This window comes from Pelobates fuscus, chromosome 3 (genome assembly GCF_036172605.1).
Source record: "Pelobates fuscus isolate aPelFus1 chromosome 3, aPelFus1.pri, whole genome shotgun sequence".
NCBI classification, from domain to species: domain Eukaryota; kingdom Metazoa; phylum Chordata; class Amphibia; order Anura; family Pelobatidae; genus Pelobates; species Pelobates fuscus.
Window position 1 is genome coordinate 81,979,364 of NC_086319.1, and position 19,224 is coordinate 81,998,587.

Consider the following 19,224-nt stretch of genomic DNA (forward strand, 5'->3'; position numbering starts at 1 on the left):
CCTGCACATTCCATAATGTCTGTGGACCTTATGGGTTAATGGAAATGGGTAAAAAAAAAATACCTGTCCCGTGTTAGAAAAGCTTAAGTGTTTTGTATCTGGAGTGTTGCTTTAGCACATGGGTCAAGCTTCAATACTGGGTGACCAGAAACAAATGAGTTTAATACATTTCTGTACTGGCCTTTGAATGTGTGTCATTTGTATGAAGCCAAGTTGGTAAGCTGACTAAACTCTCACTTTGTAACAGGCCGCCTGATGAGATGTGTGCGCTGTCCAGTTGCATATCATGCCAATGATTTTTGCATGGCAGCAGGGACCGTTACGTTGGCATCTAACAGTATTATTTGCCCTAACCACTTCACGCCTCGTCGTGGCTGTAAGAACCATGAACACGTCAACGTCAGCTGGTGTTTTGTGTGCTCTGAAGGTAAGCTGGTCTGACTGTGTGCCACATAGAGTGCAATGGTATGGGTAAACTACACACATGTAGTTGCTGATAACCTTTACCATTGAATATATTCTCTTGAATCACTGTAATCTTTTGTAACTTTTGACTTTGGCCTTAATTTTTCCTCTTGTATTGAATCCATTGACTGATAACCTCATAAGGCTCACTTGTCCAAAATGGGCTTGAAGTAGTCTTTTCCCTGTGTTATTTATATGGATCCTATGATGATCATACCTTCACCCTGACAGTCTGTTCTAATAATCATGTTAGAGTGCAAATAGCACTATAAAGTAATACATTATAGCACTCTTTACCCGACAGCACAGCCTACAGCACTTCTACAGCAAGCTGGCCATTTCTCGGAACAATGTCTGTTGTGAATTGGTTCTCTAATTGTGCTGTGCCCAGTAAGGCTGAAACAAGCTTTAAATCTGTCCCCTTGCCTTTCCGTTTGTCCCTGATCTCACCAACCAGCAGCAAGTCAGGTTTGAACGGGAGCGTTACTGTGTGTGTTGCTGATGCTGCTTGCTGGAGAGAATAACAGTGTGATTTGAGAGATCACTAGCTGCTAGTGTGATAAAACTCCCTGATTATTATATTACATATTATTGGTCTGGCCTCTACTAGGAAAAATGCTAAACCGTTCATGTGATTACTGCTGTAAAATATCCCCTGTGGCGAAAGTAACCCCCGCCACTGGTTCTTGGAGGGGCCTGCTTGCCAGCCTCTTGTCCCTGTACTATGGCCCATGTATTAGTCCTTGGTTCAGGACTGTGGAAAGGCTTTGTTTGTGCCTTTTCCCTGTTATGGTTCGGTATATGCGGCTTACCAAGCGGATTGTACTTATTCTGTTCGGTTACCGAACAGTTGGACTACCCAGAACAGGAATGTACAGCCTATTAACCTCCCTGACTTATGTTTAACCGCAACGTTCTAAGTGGTTGGCTGGGTGGCTGTCGTTCGTATATGCGAACACATGGCGACTCTCGAAAGAGACCGACTGCACAGCCTGATTTCATGGAACTATTTTGGGCAGGAGCCTCGTGTGCGGTCGGTTAAATTTATGACCTCCGTGGAATTCCCGAACCCCTGCGATCTGGGTGATTTTTGGATATGTTGGTCCCCCAGATCGGGGCTATCAGGGGATATGACTTTTGTGGGGTTTCCAAGTGATTTAGGGGGGCTTTCGGGAGGTTGTTAAAATGTTTTCTGTGCCTGGAGATAATTGGGTTAGTTCAGTTCCTGACTCAATTATCTCCCAGGCACAGGGGAGGGATTGACCTGTTTTGTATGGGAGTGTCCTGGACCTGAGAGCCAATGTAATCATATGTGTTTTTACTGTAGTCTACTCTCCAGTCCAGGGACCTGCAAATAAGGCCAGTTGTGGCTGCCATTAAACAGATTCCTGCTTGCCTCTACATAGTCTGATCTCGTGTGGGGGAAAACAGCTGTATCACTCTGGGGATTGCTATGTCACTATATTCCCATGGGATTATAATCACTTGCTCTTTTAAGAGCATATTGCTACACTCTCTTGGAGGAGAGGTCTACCCACTGTAGGCTGGATCCTGGTCTTGGGTCCAGGGTAGGTGGAGGACTACAGTGCTGATGGTGTCTGGTGGAGTGCTTGGAGTACTCGATTACTAGGAAACAGCGATTGGCGGAGGCACCCAGTCGGGGTGCCAGACAGGCCATTCCATCACACCCCCCTTTTAAATTTCCTGCCCCATTTTCCACGCTAGAATGGGTGACTGGGATGGTGGGAATATGCACCATGGAGGAATGTATTCTCTTCTTACAGGACAAGTACTTTTACTTATGCTGACACTTGATTTCATTGGGCCCAAATGTTAGTTATGTTTTCAGTTTGCTTGTTATGGCCTTAAATGTAAAATTCACCTTCATTTCACTTTGAATTTGCATCAATTCTCACCATAGCATATTGTCCTGTAAATGTGCTAATTGCCTTTTTAGATGTCATAGTAATGTTTGTTACAATATGCAGTCCATATTCCATGCTTTACCAAAATTACAACACATTTCTGTGTTAAGATGTTTGTACTGGATCCAGTGAAATGTGAGTAATTATGCATATAATCAGCAAATTATTCTAGTAATTAGCTCTCTTTGTGTTGAATGGTTTGGATATAAAAACTTTTTTTTACGTTTAAGGAGATATCCTGAGTTATTACCGCTTTGTAGTGAGTAAGCAGCATGTCACTAGATGTTATAGTTTTTATTAATGTATTAATTGGACTTAACTTGAATGTTTCTTTTTAATTGGTAGGAGGAAGCCTTTTGTGCTGTGAATCCTGCCCTGCTGCTTTTCACCGTGAATGTCTTAACATTAACATGCCCGAGGGCAGCTGGTTCTGCAACGACTGTAAAGCTGGGAAGAAGCCTCATTACAAGGAGGTTGTGTGGGTGAAGGTGGGGAGATACAGGTAAAGAGCTCTCATACTGTTTGGCATAAGATCCATTGTTTCTGCTAACGTCCCTAATCTATATAAATTCCTCCTTGATGTTGACAATATCCTTTTATTTTCAGGTGGTGGCCAGCTGAGGTCTGTCACCCCAAGAACATTCCTGTGAACATTCAGAAGATGAAACATGACATCGGCGAGTTCCCTGTGCTATTTTTTGGCTCTAATGACTATTTGTGGACCCATCAGGCAAGAGTCTTCCCATATATGGAGGGAGATGCCCTAAACAAAGACAAAATGAGTAAAGGAGTGGATGCCACATATAAGAAAGGTATAGATTATAGGTGAAGCTTTTATTTATTTTGTTCTTATAAATGCTTGAGAATTTAAACATATCCATTGGCTTTGATTTCTTGCTAGGTCTAATGGAGGCAGCAGACAGATTTGAAGAACTCAAAGCGCAGAAAGAAATTAGACAACTGCAGGAAGAAAAGAAAAATGATAAGAAACCTCCACCATATAAACACATTAAGGTAAGATGGAAATTTGGGCTTATTCCAGTACATGGAGATAATCCCTCTGAGCTTTCTATAATCTCAGTTTGAAAATATGTATGGTAGGCAATATTTATAACTAAAGAAATTAGAGACCACTGAAACACAGACAACAGTTTTAATTGGGCTAAGCCGTGGTAGTCGTTCAAATTGAACTAATGGGCACAAACAAACAAATTCTATATTAATCACATATAACATATTTATTAACAATTTGTATAATTCAATGCCAGTCACAGGTAGCATGACCGCCAATAATAAGTCTGTCTTTTGTTATTATTTCTAAAATTGAATTTGCCCCTAAATTACAATTAGCACCAAGACAATAAAAATACAAACGGGGGAATTGGGTGAACAGTAACGGAGCTCCTTCACAACTGCAGCAGCAGTCTTGGTTTGCTCTAAGGGAGCATATATATAATCCAAGCTTTGTGACCATTTTAGCTTGTGACTCCCTTGCCCGATTAACCAGTCCACAGCAACAGCAACAGAATAGTTCTGCCTGTCTACTCTGTTCATTCTGACCAGCCACCTCCATTTAATTTACCAAAAGATCCAAGGAACACACTAAACTACCTAGATTTGACCTGACTCCTAACTTAACCCTTATATTGCCACCATACATATTCTGCCACAGTGCTTAAATCATGGGGCATTCAAGATCAAAGACAAGCTGCACAATATCATACAGTTGTGCTCAAACGTTTGCATACCCTTGGAGACTTGGTAATATATGTACCATTTTTAAAGAAAACATGAGTGAGCAGGCAAAACACATTTCTTTTCTTTCTCATGGGATTCATATTCAGCTGTGAATTATAACAGAATGGCACAATCATAAAACAAAACCTGCAAACAAAGAAGAAAAAACATGAAATGATCCCTGTTCAAAAGTCTGCATACCCCTTCAGCATCAATGACAGCGTGCAGTCAGTTTTGTAAAAGTTGTCTATGGGGCCACTAATTCTTGCAGGTGGTATAGCTGCCCATTCGTCTCTGGAAAAGTGCCTCCAGGTCAGGCAAAGTCTTTGTTTGTCTTGCATGAACTGCACATTTGAGATCTCCCCAGAGTGGCTCAATGGTATTAAGGTCAGGAAACTGATGGCCACACCAGAACCTTCACCTTTTTCTGCTGTAACCACTGGAGGGTCAGCTTGGCCTTGTGCGCAGGGTAATTGTCATACTGGAAAGTCCAAGAGTGTCCCATGCGCAACCTTCCTGCTGAAAAATGCAAATTGTCTGCCAGTATTTTCTGATAGTATGCTGTATTCATTTTGCCATCAATTTTCACAAGATTCCCCGTACCTGTAGAGCTCACACACCCCAAAACATCAGTGAGCCACCACCATGCTTCACAGTGGGGATGGTATTCTTTTCACTATAGGGCTTGTTGACCCCTCTCCAAACATACCACTTATGGTTGTGACCATAAAGCTCTATTTTGGTCTCGTCATGCCAAATTAGAGTGTGCCAGAAGCAGTGAGGCTTGTCAAGATGTTGTCGGACATATTGTAACCGGGCTTTTTTGTGGCATTGGAGCAATAAAGACTTCTTTCTTGCAACGTGCCCATGCAGTTCATTTTTTGTTCAAGTATCGTCGGATTGTGCTATTTGAAACAACCATAACGTCTTTTTCCAGAGCTGCTTGTATTTCTCCTGAGGTTACCTGTGGAAATTCTTCTGGCAGTTGTGCCTGAAATCTTTCTTGGTCTACCTGACCTTGACTTGGTTTCAAGAGATCCCCGAATTTCCCACTTCTCAATAAGTGATTGAACAGTACTGATTGGCATTTTCAAGGCTTTGGATAACTTTTCCATCTTTATAAAGTTCCATTACCGTATATACTCGAGTATAAGCATTTTTTGTGCTGAAAAACCCCAACTCTGCTTATACTCGAGTCACTGTCTGTATTATGGCAACTTACATTGCCATAATACAGTGTGGGGGCTGCAGAGCTGTTACTTACCTCTTCTGCAGCTCCTGTCAGCTCCCTTCTCCTCCGCGCCGGTCCGTTCAGCACCTTTGTCAGCTCCCAGTGTAAGTCTCGCGAGAGCCGCGGAATCTTAGTGCGGCTCTCGCGAGACTTACAGTGTGAGCTGACAGGGGAGCTGACCGGACCGGCGCGGAGGAGGAGGGAGCTGACAGGAGCTGCAGGAGAGGTAAGTAACAGCTCTGCCAGCCCCCTCCCCCCCCACTGAACTGCCAATGCCACTGGACCACCAGGGAAGGAGAGCCCCCCTCCTTGCCATGTATCAAGCAGGGAGGGGGGACGAAAAAAATAAATAATAAAATATTAAAAATAATTTAAAAAGAATAACAATATAACAAAAAAAATTAAAATAATAATTAATTAAAATATATAATAGAACAAAAAAAATGATTAAAATAATAATTAATAAAATAACAATAATCAAAATGCCCACTCCCCACCAACACATACACACACACTGCACTCACACACACACACACTGCACTCACACACACACACACTGCACTCACACACACACTGCACTCACACTGCACTCACACACACACACACTGCACTCACACACACACACTGCACTCACACACACTGCACTCACACACACACACACTGCACTCATACACACACTCACTGCACTCATACACACACACTGCACTCATACACACACACTGCACTCATACACACACACTGCACTCATACACACACACACTGCACTCATACACACACACTGCACTCATACACACACACTGCACTCATACACACACACACACACACACACACACACACACTGCACTCATACATACACACACACACACACACACACACACACACACTGCACTCATACACATACACACTGCACTCATACACATACACACTGCACTCATACACATACACACTGCACTCATACACACACACACACTGCACTCATACACACACACACTGCACTCATACACACACACACACTGCACTCATACACACACACACACTGCACTCATACACACACACACACTGCACTCATACACACACACACACACACACTGCACTCATACACACACACACACACACACTGCACTCATACACACACACACTGCACTCATACACACACACACTGCACTCATACACACACACACACGCACTGCACTCATACACACACACACTGCACTCATACACACACACACTGCACTCATACACACACACACACACACACTGCACTCATACATACACACACACACACACACACACTGCACTCATACATACACACACACACACACACTGCACTCATACACACACACACACACACACTGCACTCATACATACACACACACACACACTGCACTCATGCGCACACACACACTGCACTCATGCGCACACACACTGCACTCATGCGCACACACACTGCACTCATGCGCACACACACACTGCACTCATGCGCACACACACACTGCACTCATGCGCACACACACACTGCACTCATGCGCACACACACACTGCACTCATGCGCACACACACACTGCACTCATGCGCACACACACACTGCACTCATGCACACACACACTGCACTCATGCGCACACACACTGCACTCATGCACACACACACACCACACACTGCACTCATGCACACACACACACTGCACTCATGCACACACACACTGCACTCATGCACACACACACTGCACTCATGCACACACACACTGCACTCATGCACACACACACTGCACTCATACATACACACACACACACACACTGCACTCATACATACACACACACTGCACTCATGCGCACACACACACTGCACTCATGCGCACACACACTGCACTCATGCGCACACACACACTGCACTCATGCGCACACACACACTGCACTCATGCGCACACACACACACTGCACTCATGCACACACACACTGCACTCATGCGCACACACACACACACACACACTGCACTCATGCGCACACACACACACACACACTGCACTCATGCGCACACACACACACACACACTGCACTCATGCACACACACACTGCACACACTGCACTCATGCACACACACACACTGCACTCATGCACACACACTGCACTCATGCACACACACACACTGCACTCATGCACACACACACTGCACTCATGCACACACACTGCACTCATGCACACACACTGCACTCATGCACACACACTGCACTCATGCACACACACTGCACTCATGCACACACACACTGCACTCATGCACACACACACACACACTGCACTCATACACACACACACACACACACTGCACTCATACACACACACACACACACACTGCACTCATACACACACACACACACACACACTGCACTCATACACACACACACACACACACACTGCACTCATACACACACACACACACACACACACACTGCACTCATACACACACACACACACACACTGCACTCATACACACACCGTAAATAAGTATTCAATTAATATAATTTTTTAAGGATCTAATTTTATTTAGAAATTTACCAGTAGCTGCTGCATTTCCCACCCTAGTCTTCTACTCGAGTCAATAAGTTTTCCCAGTTTTTTGGGGTAAAATTAGGGTCCTCGGCTTATATTCAGGTCGGCTTATACTCGAGTATATACGGTACCTTGTTACGCAGGTCTTTTGACAGTTCTTTTCTCAGTATCTAGTATTTCAGTATCTGACTCAGTATCTAACCTGCTCAGTGCATCCAAGTGAGAACTAACAAACTCATTGACTATTTATACACTGATACTAAATGCAATTTAAAAAGCCACAGGTATGGGAAATTAACCTTTAATTACCATTTTAACTTGTGTGTGTCACCTTGTGTGTATGTAACAAGGCCAAGCAATCAAGGGTATGTAAAGTTTTGAACAGGGCCATTTGTTTGATTTCTGTTCTCATTGATCGCCCACATTATTAAAAAGGAGCTACACAAATATGTGATAATAAATTCATATCTTAACTATCCTTTAATAAATTACATTTTGTTTGCATGATCAATAATTTTTTGCAAAATCAATGCCAACATTTTTAAAAATTTCTGCCAAGGTATGCAAACTTTTGAGCATAACTGTATGTGTTTTTTTATGAAACTATGACACAAAATAATTGTCTACTTTTTTTGGAAGGTCAACAGACCTATTGGTAAGGTGCAGATCTTCACAGCAGACCTGTCCGAAATCCCACGTTGCAACTGCAAAGCATCTGATGAAAACCCATGTGGCCAGGACTCTGAGTGCATTAACCGTATGCTACTGTATGAATGCCATCCACAAGTCTGTCCAGCTGGAGAGCGCTGTCAGAACCAGGCCTTTTCTAAACGCCAGTACCCAGAGGTGGAGATCTTCCGAACACTAAGCAGAGGCTGGGGGTTACGCTGCAAATCTGACATTAAAAAGGTGTGTTGAGATTTTTGTCTTTATGTGACCACAGGGGGAGCAGTGTGCATGTATGTTGGGCAGTTTGTGTATGAGGGGTACAGTGTGTGGGGGGGCAGGTTTTGTGAGGGTACCGTGTGTGAGGGGTACAGTGTGTGTGGGGCTGTAGTGTGTATGGGGGGGCAATATGTGTGTGGGGTGGGTTATTGTGTCACTGTGGGGGTAGGAGGGCAAATAAATATATAATTTTTAAAAAACAAAATTAAATTATAAATCGTTTTTTTTCATATCCTCCCTCCCTGCTCACCTTTGCCTGGGAGGGGGGACAGTGCAAGACAATCCCTGGCGGGCTGCAGCTCAGGCTAGAGTTCACTCTCGCGAGATTTGGAGCGTTGCCACTGTAACCCCGGCAATGCTCCAAGCTTGTGAGAGGAGAACACGGCAGAGCTGCAGGTTAGAGCTCCCCTGGGCCCAATCACCTACCCTCCCCTGTCGACATTACACTGCTAGTAGGTCGGAGAGGGAGACCTCTGATCTTCCCTCTGGTCCTGCAGAGCTGGCAAGGGAAAGAGAGGCACAGTTCCCGGTGCTATGATCATTTGACCATTAGTTAGACCTCCCCATAGGAAAACACTGAATCAGTGCTTTCCTATGGGGAAAAAAAATCTGACGCTGGATGTCCTCATGCAGAACATAAAGACGTACAGCGTCAGATACCGGACCCAATGTCCGTTTGGATGCAGGAATCGCTTCCAGTGGCTGTCCGCGAGACAATCCTATTAATGTTTTTAATTTCGTTTTTTTGTCCAGGCATATGTGGCTCTTTTTTGAAATCCTTTTGTACCTTATTCTCTGTGTTAACCTTTATGGTTGTTCTGTATGTATTTCCCAGTGTCTCTGCATCCTTTCATATGCTTACATAATGCAAATGTACTTTTGTACTTCCAGGGTGAGTTTGTCAATGAGTATGTGGGTGAAATGATTGATGAGGAAGAGTGTCGCGCTCGGATTCGTTATGCCCAGGAACAAGATATCACAAATTTCTATATGCTTACACTGGACAAGGTATGTAGAAAGATTGTGTATGTGTTGGAATGTATGTAAGTTATATAGGGTGTTCCTTGTTGAATGGATATGTAGTGTATGCATCTGTATAAAGGTTTGCTTGGTTAAATTCAATCCTATTAATTAAAGAGGAAAAATAAAAGACAAGCAACTGGGGGAAAAAAAAGCAAATCTTTTAGTAATTATTTGAATTTCTGTGTACAATTGGAAATCTTAATATAGATTTAAATATTTTGATTAATCTTGTTACAGATTAGATTTGGATATACGCAGTGGTTTCCTCCGTATTTAACTATAACGTTTTTTCCTTTTTTTTGTTTTGTTTGTGCTGTCTTCCTCCATCCAAAAATCTTAACTGATTTGATGTAAAGCCAAATTAAAGAACATTAAACTACATATACACAATACATTCTGTAACTTTGTTCCAGGACCGGGTAATTGATGCAGGGCCAAAAGGTAATTTTGCACGATTTATGAATCACTGTTGCCAGCCCAACTGTGAGACTCAGAAATGGACTGTGAATGGTGATACTCGTGTTGGGCTCTTTGCCCTCTGTGACATCAAAGCTGGTAAGTGGAACATCACTTAACTATGGTTGGGTTTTATGGCTTCATATAAAAATGGATTTGGTATAGATTGAAAAACTGTCATATTAAGCCTTATTTATTGTTTACTTTTGGATAGTGCTTTTATAGTATTAGAGTAGGATAGAGATACAATGATGACACGGACTGTAATGTGGCCTACTTGACGAATGTACTTTGCAAACTTAATGATTTTTTTCCTCCCCCGCCCCATACATTATCTCCTATTTTAACTGGTTACCTTACATGTTTACCATTTCCCCAAGTGCATTTAAAGTCTGTACATACGCCTTAATCATTTGAATATAAATGCTATAATTTATGTTGGCAGGCACTGAACTAACATTCAACTACAACTTGGAGTGTCTTGGCAACGGGAAGACCGTTTGTAAATGTGGTGCTCCTAACTGTAGTGGCTTTCTCGGCGTGAGACCCAAGGTGTGTTGCCTGAACAATTGGTTGACAAAAGGGGGGAACAGTGGAATGCTGCATATTTTTCTCTTTTGTTTATTTATTTATTTATTTTATTGTATTTGTAACAGTCAGTGGAGGATAACCGGTTATTTTATCCTTTTGTGGGTAAACTTCAAAAAAACAAATAGCTGTTGTGATGTCTTTTGTTAGTTTGTCAGGACTAACAAACCACTTTTCGTGGGATTTTAAGTAATATACTGCACATATTTAAGAGAACTCAATAATGTTTAAAAGTTAAATAGAGCCTGTCTTGTTTGTTAAACTTATTATAGAACAAACTTATTATTATTATAGTAATCTACATGATTTGTGAGTCTTTCAAGGCACTGTCTGGCACATAATGGGTATATCTTGGTATGCAATGATACATTGCATTTAATTGGTGTAGTCCTTGAACATAAATAGTTTCCTTGGAAGGATAGAACAAGCTTTTGAGCTTGACCCAGCCAAAAATAGAAGCGGTCCACAGGGAAAAAACTAACAAGCCTGTCAGGGCTATTTCTTACAATTGAATAGCGTTTCTTGTAGTTTACCTGGTGGAGTGCTATTCTTTTGGCTTGCTTTTAGTGGCCCAGCTCATTATGCTTTGCTTTGGAGTGGAATCTCAGCTCTGATTTCTGCTGGTACAGGCTTATGTTTTTTTGTGTGTTTTTTTTTTTTTTTTTTTGCAGCCTCTGTGCTGGTACATTTTTACTCATTGGAATGCTCAGTGAACATGTAAATATGGGAATAGGATACATGTTCTAGGTAACCTTGTAATCCCAGAGGCCTCTTTGTTTGCATTGTGGTTATAGAACCCTGCAAAATTCTATTAAACTATTTGCAGATTTATGCACCAGTGGTAAAATGTTATTTTTTGTTTAACATCTGCATTTTATAGCTTCCATATTAAAATCCTGCATTATGTAACAAAGATCTTCTATTCATATTCAGAATCAGCCAATCGTTTCAGAGGACAGAGCGAGAAAGAAGAAGTATAGAAAACGCAAGGCACGCGAATTGGTGAAAGAGCACGAAGATGAATGTTTCAGTTGTGGAGATGGGGGTCAGCTTGTGTCTTGCAAAAGGCCAGGGTGCCCAAAAGTGTTCCATGCAGACTGTTTAAGTCTAACTCGGAGGCCTGCTGGTATGTCACCCTGCTGGTGTTTACTACATATAGCATGATACTTAAAGTAAAATAATTGTGCAGGAAACGTACAGAGATAAGGTTTATTCACATAACCATGAATTTCAGTGAGCCTGAACTTTGAGTTTTGGTTTTCAATCCACTACAATTTGTAGTTAAGTGAATAATCCCAAATATTATATGCTCAGATAATCAGTGCCTGAACTAGAACCTTGAAGTTTTGGAAAAAAAATATTATGGTGGAAAACAAAATTCCTGTTAAAATGCTGGTATTTTTAGAGGAACATTGAAAGACTTTGAATGGCTGTTGGAATCAGATTAGTCACTCATGATTAATTCTACATGTTAGATCCAGCATTAGATTAGGCACTAGATGTTTTTCTAAGTTTTTTTTATCTGATTAGTAGTTTGACTTTGGAGCAGTTTTGTAAAATGAATGTATAGAGTTTAAAGGTTGCACATAGCACTCATATTTTTATTTTTGTTTGTTTGTGTTCATTATATGATAGTTTTCATGTATTTTTATTTATTTTATTATTCTTATTCTAGGTAAATGGGAGTGCCCATGGCATCAGTGTGACGTCTGTAGGAAGGAGGCAGCTTCTTTCTGTGAGATGTGTCCAAGTTCCTTCTGTAAGCAGCACCGCGAGGGCATGCTCTTCATCTCCAAACTTGATGGACGATTATCTTGCACTGAGCACGATCCATGTGGGCCTCATCCCTTAGAACCTGGAGAAATTCGAGAATATGAGAACTCCTCTAGTGAGCAGTGTGATTCTGCAGGTCCTTCCCCAAAGAAAGAAACTGTGGACAATGCAAAAGAAAACACAGATTCTCACAAGTCAAATCCTTCGTTAAAAAAAGTGCTGCTACCTCCAACAGTGTCCAGCACCTCAGGGTCTGGGAAAGTTGTCCTGGCTCTTGGTACAAACGCTAAAACTACTGGGAAGGCGATTTTGGGCTCCTCTGAGCAGAAATCTGTGCCAGCTGGAAAAATAATTCTTGGATCTGGTCAGAATTCTGTAGCTGGTAAGAAGTTATTTCTGGCCTCTACTGGTCAAAAGTCTTTGCCTTCTGGGAAAGTACTCTTGACTACTCTGGGGAAAAAATCCCTATCTTCTGGAAAGGTTTTGTTAGCTTCTTTTGGTAAAAACCATCTGCCTGCTGGGAAGGTAATGTTGGCACCTGTTCGTAAGAACTCTTTACCTTTTGGTAGGGTGCTTCTATCCTCTTCAGGAAAGCAGCTTTTGTCAAATGGAAAAATTGTTTTGTCATCATCTGAAAAGCACCAATCAACAGCTGGGGAGGTAATGTTGACCTCGACTGTAAAGCAGCAGACTTTGGGTGGAAAAACCTTGCTATCTGATGAAAGCAAAACCCAAAGCAAGTGTGAGTCTGCTGCTTCCTCGACTCTTCAGTTAACCAAAACACCACGGTCTCTTGCCCCAGTAAATAATATAAATAAACCTTCTTTACTGAGATCATTGACTAAAAAAAAAAGCCAGAAACAAGGGCCAGGCTCCACATCTTCAAAAGAAAGACTAGTAAATGCTAAAGGTAAACCTTCAAATATAGATGCAAGGGATTGTCCTAAAACCTTGCTCAACAAATCATCCACTCTAACATCTCAAGAACCTTCAAAAGCACTCAAGGCAAGATCAACCACAAAGGAGAAGCTACTCTCAGTAAGCCCATTAGAGGAACCTGTAAATTCTATACAGAAATCTTCAAATATAATCCAAAGAGAGCATCCTAAGATCCCTAACGAGTCTGTGTCCATGCCAGAAACATCTTCCACCCACAAAGCAAAAGACCAGCCTGTAGGTCCTGCAGAAGAGTCTCCTCTTTCTACCCCCACAGAGATACCTACTAGCCCTGTAGAACATTCAGTCCCCTCTGTTTCAGAAAAAGACCCACCTATTTTACTTGGACAGAACATTTCTTCTAGTTGCCAGCCTTCAGCCCTTCCCAGACCATTACAGGAATCTGCCTGCTTTGCCACTCTTGAAGAAAATAAATGAAGGATGGAGTGTGGAGCAGAAGGAGAAAAGACTATGCTGAACCAAGGGAGATATGTTATATTTGGAATACACGAGTATTGTATGGGAACGGCTGTAACATTTTTACACTATAAAGAAAATCCTCTGCAGAGCTAAATGTCAAAATCGCATATGGGCAAACTATCTCCCTTGCCCCCACCCCCTCACCTCAGATGTCACTAGCCTTTTGCAGTCAAGGCTTGCTGTCACCGAGCCCCTAACATCCAATGCGTTTTTAGTAAACTGTGTTGATGTGGATGCAGGGGTTGTTCACTCAGTGATGGAAGACAATGCTCTTAACAAGGAGTCACTATTCAGAAGCAATAAGGCACTTCAGTCAGCATATTATGGTCAGCAGATTCTTGTAACACTGGGTTTAGTGACTAATATAATAGAGAGGTGCCTTATTACAATGAAGTGTAGTAATATGTGAACGCTTTGGGGAGCTTTAAACTTGAGTGCCAGGGGGTGAGCACTATTGGTCACTGTTCTGTCACTAAAATGGCTTTCCAACGAATCTTGAAAGGCGTGTGAGAGAATGATGATGCCGAGCTACTTTTATTGAAGATGACACAAAATTAATTCTACTAGTTTTTAGTTTGTTTTGTTTATTCTTGCTAAAAAAAAACAAAAAGCTAGTGAGGCATCTAGTAAAAATCATGTCTCCACAGCTTACCTGTCAATGCCAAACTAAAACTTTCATTCCTAAGTCAGTTGAGGACAATGTCTGCAGTATTAGGCCCTGATAGGACTTCCTGAATTGCATCAAACAACCTGTCAACAACACAGACTTTTCTGCCACCATCACTGCTTGGTGACTTCTGTCCAAAAGGCTGTGAGCTGTGTTTGTGTTTAGGAAATCAAGGACTGACTCACTGTGTGAGTCTAACATTGGAGCATAAAACACTTTCATTGACAAACTGTTTTAAACTACAGATGTTTCTTAGTAGGTGTTTTACTATACGTGTACAGAATGTACGCATCACAGCCGGCACAGTTCCAGAAGAACATTGGCTTCTGCAGAGCTCCCAATACCTCATGTGGATAAAGAGGAATAAAAGTCTGCCATTTTATACATCCGTTGCTCCATACTTTTGTGTTCAGGTCAAGCAAAAGGAAAGGATTTTAAGTGGTATATCCGATTTTAAGCCGTGATTAATTTTTACCTGAGTTGCAGATAAGTGTGATCTGAATGTGTTGAGTCTTTGAAGTGCATTTCATGGATTTGAGAGGTTTTACCTGGCATGTGGTGTCTGCTTTGTTTTGTTGCATACGACCAAGCTATTATGGTTTGCGTATTGAGAATAGAGTTTCTGGATCAGCATTTACAGGCCTTTCTTAATTTTAGTCCCAAATTCCTCCGCAAGTCCCTTACCACCTGCAATCTCCCTCCTGCTTTTGCTGAATCTGAGCAATCCCTAGAGGGATTATGGTGCTAAAAGCAGCTGTGCTTGCTGTTTTAATGTTTGTTTTTCTATTACTACTATTTTATTTGAAATAAAATCTCCTGAATCTTGTTATTGGTGACTGTACCAATGCCTTGCTGATGTGAGATATCATGTTATTATCCCCTGGCCTTCTGCACATTTTTTATATCTTAGCTATGAATAAATGAGTTTGGATCAGAAGATAGAATGTAGGTTGTTAAAGGAAAATAAAATAGTGTTTTTATACGTTTTTTCCTGTTTTTAACATTTTAGAAGCCTTGATGAGTATTTTTCGTTTTATTTACATTTTGTTTTTGTTCAGTTTCCAATCAAACCCTTTAGTTGAGTACACAAAACTTTGTTTTTACCTTAATCTGCATAATTTTTCATTTCCTTCACAGCGTGGTTTAAGTGCTGTCCAGCGTTCTTATGATCATTGGTCACAAAAATGACATGTGATATGTGTGTTTGTATCCAGGGAACTGTTTTATGTAGTGGTGACAGGCCTCAGACTCTGAGTCGCACCACGTTAAAGTAAATAATATACATGTAAGAACGTTTTAATAAGAGGCAAAGAATTCGCTCTATACAATTGCCTTTAGCTGAGGTTATATAAATATTTTTATGTATTTTAACTGAAAAGTTGTCAATAAGAATGTTGATAGACATAGCACTAAATAAGTCACAATTAGACTTATTTTTGTTTCCTGTTTTGCTTTAGTTTTTTCCTTTTATTGAGCTGAATTCTAGAGACACACAAGTGAGGTTATTCACTCAACTGGAAATTCTGAAAAAATGTTACTCTATGCCCAATAGCAGGGTTTAAAATTTTAAATCCTTTGCTACTAGACTGGCCTGAAAGTGTCGCAGCAAGTCAGGAGAGTCCGTGGCACAGTTTTTCTTGCCTGGGCTGAATCTTCATTAGCCAAAAGCTAATGGGTAAGTGGAAATTTTAAGCATTGCCAATAACTATTAGGGAACTTTTTCAAAATGTTCTGTATTGGGCCTGCAATTAATTTGGGATTCCCTTTACATTTCACTACAAATTCAGTTTTGCGGAATAACTATATAAAGCAAGTGTACAGACAAAAAGGTAGCGCTATACAAAGTTGCATACAGTAAGTCGAAGCTTGGGACATACACAGATGCAAGCACATAGAAAAGCACACAAAAAAGTCTAAGCACTAACAGTCACTTTAATGCTGTGCATCAGAATTACACAGTGACAGCTTTACTGCATGGGAAAGTGTATTGAATAAAGGGCAAATTATGACTGGATTCATTGCCTTGACACACATACGCAGTGCGTGCTTCCACAGATAGTGCTGATCCAGAACGTTTTTAATTTTTTATATTTAAAATGTAATTCAATAGTTTTTAAAATTAAATTTTCTTGCTACAGCTTTTCCCACCAACAAATAGCTCATCTGCTTTTCGATTTGAGCGCTAGCTTTTAATCACAGTCAGAGATAACCCATGATAAAGTCAGGTACAGAATAAGCAATGCCAGATGCAAAACCATTCCGTTTTTTTTAAACAAGTGCATAAATAAAAGGTTATATTCTAACATCAAATAGAGTGACATTGTATACCTAAATGGTGGGGGAGGGGGGTGGGGGGGGCGACACACCAATGGTTCAGATCTAGTATCTGCCTGTGTTAGGACGATTGAAGGTATTCTTTGTATATTTCTCTTTTTTGTAGGACATCTAGATAAAAAAGGGATGCCACTGACACAAAATGTGCTAGAATGCATCAGGGTGCCGTGGAAAGATTCATATCGATTGTAATTTCTTAAAATTTTTTTTCATAATTACATATGTATTGCTTTGTCTAAACCCCATCCTTCCATTAGACCATAGCTTTACTCCAATTACTCATTTCGAACAGGAAAGACATAAGCTCTAGAGCTATGTATTTACCCTGGTCAGTGTTTTCCTTTAAAAAGGATCACGGCATTGGTGTATGGGAAATGAATAGAAACATAATGAACCTCTGTATTTTTTTTCTTTTTTTTTTTATATATGAATGGTGTCTATAATGCATTCAAAAATCTGAGTCATAAGTCTGATATGGTGTGTCCTTTTAAGGCAAAAGTTCATAATCCGGACCCAAATTATGTACACAACATAAACTAGGTAGCTCATTTTTTAATTTTAAAAGTTTACCCTATCCACAATGACCACTTCATTGATTTAGAAACATAGAATGTGACGGCAGATAAGAACCATTTGGCCCATCTAGTCTGCCCAGTTTTCTAAATACTTTCATTAGTCTCTGGCCTTATCTTATAGTTAGGATAGCCTTATGCCTATCCCACGCATGCTTAAACTCCTTTACTGTGTTAACCTCTCCCACTTCAGATGGAAGGCTATTCCATGCATCCACTACCCTCTCAGTAAAGTAATACTTCCTGGTATTATTTTTAAACCTTTGTCCCTCTAATTTAAGACTGTCCTCTTGTTGTGGTAGTTTTTCTTCTTTTAAATATAGTCTCCTCCTTTACTGTGTTGATTCCCTTTATGTATTTAAATGTTTCTATCATATCCCCCCTGTCTCGTCTTTCCTCCAAGCTATACATGTTAAGATCCTTTAACCTTTCCTGGTAAGTTTTATCCTGCAATCCATGAACCAGTTTAGTAGCCCTTCTCTGAACTCTCTCTATAGTATCAATATCCTTCTGAAGATATGGTCTCCAGTACTGCGTACAATACTCCAAGTGAGGTCTCACCAGTGTTCTGTACAATGGCATGAGCACTTCCCTCTTTCTACTGCTAATACCTCTCCCTATACAACCAAGCATTCTGCTAGCATTTCCTGCTGCTCTATTACATTGTCTGCCTACCTTTAAGTCATCAGAAATAATTGATGTGGTCATGGTGCCTGGAGTCTCTATGTGCAGTGTTAGACTTTGCAAATACAGAGGCTAACCACTCTGCCACCAGAGTTATAACTCTACCTCTGGCATCGTCACAGGGGTGTCATCAGCCAGCACGAAACGAGTTACGAGGTGGCTAATGTCAGTTCTGTGCAGTGGATGACTGTCAGTGGCTGACAGCTCTCAGCCAACAAATGGCAACCATCGCGACATAGACAGATATTTTTCCAAAGCCAAAACAGATCCAGGTTATTGGCTGTCGGCAATCACACCCCTATTGCTCTCACACAGACAATAAATGCTGGGACTACGGAGATCCCAGCATGTACAGTACTGTTACTGATATTAGAGTGACTGCTGATGACAATCACACTCCTATTACGCTCATGCAGCCACTACATTACAGTAGATTATTCACGGTCTCACTTACCTATAAGCTGACCTCCACATGTGGGGACTCACTGGGAAGGTTGACGTGAGGTCTGGACGTGGCACCTCATTGGCTGGCAGCTGGAGTTTCTAGATGAGGAAGTAATGCTTTAATTTCCTCTTACCTAGTTATCTGTGTGACTGTGTAATAACTTTATCACGTTTTATTATAATTATTACAGGGCATTCTACAAAGAAAGCTGTACCTCCTGGGTTTCCTATAGGTATACTGTCACTTTATTTGATGAGTTGCCAAGTTTATTGGGTGTTTTTTTTTATCCCTCAAAATATTTATTTGAAAATCCGAATTTAGCTTGAAAATGCCAGGGCAGGACAATTGGTGATTCATTATACTTACATTACTGTGAAGCCTAGATTTCAGGAATGGAGTAAATTGTGCAGTACACAAAA

At 41.1% G+C, this 19,224-nt stretch overlaps 1 protein-coding gene across 4 annotated transcripts in view; it reads left to right on the top strand.

Moving 5' to 3' along the window:
• Nucleotides 1–15,156, top strand: part of NSD1 (nuclear receptor binding SET domain protein 1) — a 57,832-nt gene extending 42,676 nt beyond the window's left edge. For all 4 annotated transcript variants that reach the window (XM_063447304.1, XM_063447306.1, XM_063447303.1 and 1 more), the window contains exons 14-23: nt 248–427; nt 2,736–2,892; nt 2,997–3,202; nt 3,292–3,404; nt 8,542–8,811; nt 9,739–9,855; nt 10,284–10,425; nt 10,772–10,878; nt 11,848–12,040; nt 12,590–15,156. In XM_063447304.1, the coding sequence (XP_063303374.1) occupies nt 248–427; nt 2,736–2,892; nt 2,997–3,202; nt 3,292–3,404; nt 8,542–8,811; nt 9,739–9,855; nt 10,284–10,425; nt 10,772–10,878; nt 11,848–12,040; nt 12,590–14,061 (2,957 nt within the window). In that variant the 3' untranslated portion in view covers nt 14,062–15,156. The remainder of the gene's footprint in view (nt 1–247; nt 428–2,735; nt 2,893–2,996; nt 3,203–3,291; nt 3,405–8,541; nt 8,812–9,738; nt 9,856–10,283; nt 10,426–10,771; nt 10,879–11,847; nt 12,041–12,589) is intronic.
• The last annotated feature ends 4,068 nt before the right edge of the window (nt 15,157–19,224 follow it).